The sequence below is a fragment of the Mesoplodon mirus genome (assembly GCF_964341445.2).
Source record: "Mesoplodon mirus genome assembly, chromosome: 7".
Lineage (NCBI taxonomy): Eukaryota > Metazoa > Chordata > Mammalia > Artiodactyla > Ziphiidae > Mesoplodon > Mesoplodon mirus.
In genome coordinates this window covers 72,269,888-72,275,350 of record NC_138983.1, presented here as the reverse complement: position 1 = coordinate 72,275,350, position 5,463 = coordinate 72,269,888, and the positions used below count along the sequence as shown (strand labels likewise).

General features: G+C 53.5%; 1 protein-coding gene across 1 annotated transcript; it reads left to right on the top strand.

Annotated features, from left to right (window-relative positions):
* Positions 1–560: 560 nt before the first annotated feature.
* On the top strand, positions 561–4,674 carry DBX1 (developing brain homeobox 1; the record flags this gene model as incomplete). The annotated part of the gene is made up of 4 exons (XM_082628933.1): positions 561–927; positions 1,568–1,669; positions 3,585–3,787; positions 4,208–4,674. 4 exons carry the CDS (start codon positions 561–563, stop codon positions 4,571–4,573), a joined length of 1,038 nt encoding a protein of 345 aa, XP_082485059.1. The 3' UTR covers positions 4,574–4,674.
* Positions 4,675–5,463: the final 789 nt, after the last annotated feature.

The window sequence follows — 5,463 nt, the reverse complement described above, 5'->3', positions numbered from 1 at the left end:
TTATTTTCCAGGCTCAGCAGGGGAGCTGCAAATAAATTTAGTGCATTCTTTAAATAATTCCTTTTCTATGAGGCAAGATGTCATCTGAAACTTCTAAATAGGCATTTAATTAGCCCGGGTGTTGCTTCCGAACAAAAACTCCCGGCGAGAGCTTTGGGGGAGCACTGTATTGCAAAGAGGCGGTCGATACGCAGAATTGATGCGCGCCAGCCTTTGTTGCCAGCCCATTGTGCGGGCCATGCTTATGAAGACTAATCCAATCATAAATTGCACCCCTGCGCCAATCAGCGCGCCCAGAGCCTCCAGCGAATGAAGCTCGAGTGGAGAACTTTGTTGAACTTCATTGTCAGAGCTGTCACTTTTCAAAACGCTTTAACGGGCGGGCCACTATAAAACCATCACCTCAACGGGAGGACCGCGGAGGACTCGCAGACACCCAAGTGGGATCGTTACTAGAAGACGTTTGCTAAGCCCAAGAGAGAGGGCGGGAGGGGCGGAAAGCCCAGCATTTACCCTCTGGCCACTGGAAGAAGGGTTTTTCCGCCCGCCCCTCGTCTAACATGATGTTCCCCGGCCTCCTCGCGCCCCCAGCCGGGTACCCCAGCCTCTTGCGCCCCACGCCCACCTTAACATTGCCCCAGTCCCTGCAGTCGGCATTTTCCGGCCACTCGAGCTTCCTGGTGGAGGATCTGATCCGCATCAGCCGACCCCCCGCCTACCTGCCCCGCAGCGTGCCCACCGCCAGCATGTCGCCCCCTAGGCAGGGGGCCCCTGCGGCTCTCACAGACACAGGGGCCTCGGACCTGGGCTCCCCGGGTTCAGGCAGCCGGCGTGGCGGCTCACCGCAGACGGCCGTCTCCCCTGCCAGCGAGCCCACGTTTCTGAAGTTTGGAGTGAACGCCATCCTTTCTTCGGCGCCCAGAACTGGTAAGTGAAAGCAAAACGCTAAGGGGCCGGTCTAGATGCCGAGTCCTTCTGGCCTCAGTTTCCCATACGCAGGGGGTACCCACGCTCACAGCTGTGCACACACGTACGCAAGATCCCCGAGGCCCCACTGTCAAGCAATGTGAGACTTAGGTGCAGACGATTCCCGGGAAGCCTCCAGGTTCGCCCCACCCTCAGAATGAATTTGAACACCTACAGTCGGAGAGCGCACAGTTCCCTGGCGCAGTGAAATTGCGCGCACGCCCCTGGACGTCTGCGTTTCTGTCCTTGAGCTTCTGAAAGCCAGTTTTTTTTAAACCCAAGACAATATATTTACTAGCTTAGCAAGTGTTATCGATCTGCAATTCTTTTCTCCCCCCACCACCAGTTCTTCTATCTCGTTAGTGCCTAGGATGACATGGGGGGGGGAGGGCTCTGAGGACTATTGGGGGAGGGGGTTCCACAGATAGAGACAGTGTTAGGGAAAGGTTTACTTTACTGTGTCAGTACACTGAGTAAGATGCCTTTGAAACCAGCCGAAAGGTTAATCATGTATTCACTGTGCTGTACAATAATCATGTATTTAATCAAATTCCCTTTCCGTCTCCCTCCTTCTGTTCCTCCTTTCCTCACTCTCTCCCAGAAACGTCCCCCGCCTTGCTCCAGAATGTCCCTCCCAAGACCTTCGCCTTTCCCTACTTTGAAGGCTCCTTCCAGCCTTTCATCAGATCTTCTTATTTCCCAGGTAGGTCTCACCCCCCTTCCTTTCAGGAGGCTGGGCGTCGCCCCAGCCCCACCCCGTCGCTCCCTGCCCCGAAGCCATATTTCTCCGTCCACCTCACGGGGTTACGCTCCGGTTCAGAGGTTGCAAGGCGTACAACATTCACGAATCCGTCGCGCCAATTTGATGCCCTATTTAGCACAAGCAGTGACTGCTTGACACTTTGCACCAATTCCCTGCTCTACAAATTAGCAGGAATTGTCATGGTCCAAATTTGAGGCGGTTCCCTTCCCGGCGAGGAGCTGTTGGCATCCCTTCACGCCGCCGTTTTCCCACAGAGTCAGTGCACTTGGCCACGATTCCCCACAAAGGTTTCAGCACCATGACCAATTGGTCAGCTCCTCCGGGCAGCCACACACAGACCAACCCTCGCCCCTCCAAGCCGCGGAGAGACACCTACCAGCCGGGGCTAATTTCTCTTTAAGACTCATTCAGGGCTTCGGGCTTTTCACAAGACCACATGGGGTGCCCTCTTGTGTGGGATGCCTGGGGTCGCCCAGGGGGAGGGGGACTAGATCCTCCCACAACCCCAACCTTCTATTTCCTACCTGATTTCCCAAACTCTTTCTCATACCGTCCCCCCACCGCCATACCGTTTTAAAGATCCTAGAGCTCGTAAATTAAGTCGGAGGGAAGCCCATAATTGGGGCCCGGTTTAAAGGAGAAACACCTTAAACAGGTTCCAGGACGTCTTCATCCTGGAATCCCAGTGGTGACTCAAACTATGGCTCAAAAACTCTGCAGCTGGTCAAGATTAAGGAGACAGGAACTCTTATAAAGGGAAGAGAGACTGGGCATGGTCGGTGGGGGATGGGTAGAACCTCGACAGCACTTCCAAATATCAGCGAAAGAAACAAGCAATTGATTTTTGAAAGGGGGAGAGAGAATTCACCCCCCCTCACCATTCATGCTACTGCTGATAATGGAATTTGCTTCCTTTCTCCCCCATCTCAATGCTCTAACAAAAACAACCCGAGCTTTATAAATAGCTTTTCATGTCCATTTAATGAAAATGATTCGGGGAAGAGAAGCCTCTGCCATCAGTATTCTCCCAATGGTCTTGGCCTGCAGTTGTGTTTAGTTTGAAAGTGTAAATCTCTTTTGTCCCAGTAATATATGGCTTTCGCTGCTTGTCCTCAGTCTTTTTCTGTTAGTTCATTACTACACAATTACCATTCACGCTTCATTAGAGTCTCTGTTTCTTTTGGGGTTTTTTTCTCCCTTAAAGCGAAACTCTCCCCCCTTTTATCATGCCAATACCCATTGGGAAGCGGTCAATGTGCTAATTAGCTGCCACTTTTCATGTATTCTGGCCGAATTCTTTACGTTTTGTGGGGGAGGGGAGGAAAGATTAATATAAAAAAAAGATGAATACTGATTGGATTTTTCAAAACATAAAAAATCCAAAGCGGATTTTCTCCTCTCTATCAAATCAGTAAATCACCTCATTTTCATCTAAAGAATGCAAAAGCCACAAACGTGTTAAAAGCTTAGGGGAAACCCAGTGGCTGGCTACTTTATTTTTACAATTTACTTTTTTCTGCAGTTATATTAGCTGATGCACGCAAGTTAGTTTCCCTGAGACCGCTGAATGGAAAAACGAAATAGGCTATTGTGGGGGGTCCTTTCTGTGTTTCCGTGGTTTTACCTAATCCGAGTTTGCACGGCTGAAAGGGAAAGTTATTTGGGCAGAAAGCGCCTTTCACTCTCGCAGGTTTGTAGGTTCATAGCCTATTCTCCAGGGGGAGAAAAAGGAGAGCTTTAAAAAGATGAAGGGATCAGAGAGAAAAACCCAAGGAGGCCGCAATGGTGGGGCGGACGCCACCGGCCCGGGCGGGCCACCGCCCACTCACTCACCTCGCACCCCTGGCCTCCGCAGCGTCCTCCAGCGTCGTGCCCATCCCGGGGACCTTCTCCTGGCCACTGGCTGCTCGCGGCAAGCCTCGTAGGGGCATGCTGCGTCGAGCCGTGTTCTCCGACGTGCAGCGCAAGGCGCTGGAGAAGATGTTCCAGAAGCAGAAGTACATCAGCAAGCCCGACCGCAAGAAGCTGGCGGCCAAGCTGGGCTTGAAAGACTCACAGGTGAGGGCAGTCTCCCCAGAGCCCCTCCCCCCACGCATCGTACGAACGGGAAGGTTCTCTGAAACCGCCTAGGTCCCATTGTACAGACGGGGTAAGGTCTAGAGAGGGAGTAAGTGCACGAGCCAGCTTCGCGGAGGCTTCTCGCGATAGACCGCTACTCTCCCCGCCCCGTCTCTCCCGGGCCCAGCGTCTCCCCCACCCCCGCCCACCTGGGCCAGGTGCCGGAAGAGAGGGCGAGAGGTGCGTGCAGCCGAGCTGGTGGGGGTAGGGTAAAGGCCACTTCCGGTCCGATCTCACTTTACCGGGTGGGGAGCCGGCAAAGAGAGGAAGAACAGGCCCTCCTTCCCACCCATTTGGGGCGGTGGCGGGGGTTTTGCGCTAACCGCTGCTTCTCCCCTGCTCTCACCCCTCTCGCCCCAGGTGAAAATCTGGTTCCAGAACCGACGCATGAAGTGGCGGAACTCCAAGGAGCGCGAGCTCCTGTCTAGCGGGGGCTGCCGCGAGCAGACCCTTCCCACCAAACTCAATCCGCACCCGGACCTCAGCGACGTGGGCCAGAAGGGTCCCGGGGACGACGACGACGAGGAGGACGAAGGCCCGGGCAGCCTCCGCCACCGCCTGGTCTATCATCCCCCGTCCCACGACCCTCGGCACCTGCGGGACCCGCGCCTCGAAGGGCCGCTGCCCCACTCGCCCGCGCACTCTGGCAGCCCCGACAAACCTTCGGACTTCTCCGACTCCGAGGAGGATGAGGAGGCCGAGGAGGAGGAGATCACCGTGTCTTAGAAGCCCTCCCGCGCCTGGGGTACCAATTATAAGTGCTTTGAAATTGAAGAGGTGGATTTCGGTGCGTGTTCACTTGCCCCCGCTGCGCAGACGCTGCCGCTCCCCGCTGTAGAACTGCCGCGTCGTCGAGGGCACCCTGGCCCCTTCCATTGCCCCCCAACGACATTCCCTTGCCCACACCACCTACCAACAGCCCTCTCCGCATAAGTTAAATTTAGGTCTTGGTCCCAGCCTTAACTTTGCCGCGAGGGCCCCTGTTTAGCTTCCTTATTGCAAGATATTTTCAACACAGTGGGGTGTTCACTCTCCCAGCCCGGGTTTAGCTGTGAGCCAGGCCCTGCTGGTCTACAGCAGCAACAACCCTGTAAGGTAAGAAACCTTTTCTGAAGTAGGAAACCGAGATAGGAGTCACAACATCAAGCATATAACTTCAAGACCCCTGACTTCCTAGATCCTTCCACCTCCCCATCTTAGGTAGCGAGGGCCTCTTGCCCAACTCCAGACGCTGGTAACCTAGTCTCCCCGTAGCAATGCCCTTAGAAAGCTCAAGAATTTCAAAAAAAAAAAAAAAATCTACCCGTGCCTTCTGGTCTAAGGTACCACATAAATATTGAGTCTTTTCTATGTGTCATATTCCAAATGATCTCTGGGCAAAGAAGTGAGTTCTGTAAATGGGAGGAAGAGTCGGCCTCTATTTCGAGTGTGTGTTTTAAAGCCTTTTCTTTACTATTTCTGCATGCGTAGTATATGCACCAAGCACTCTACCTTGTGCCCTTTTATTATTTCTGGGGAGGTTTCACTGAGCACTGGGCATGATGTGAACAGAGAGAGACCACAAGCCTCTTTGATTTTTTTTTCATAGAACTTTGCTGTCTTTGCACAGCTTTTGT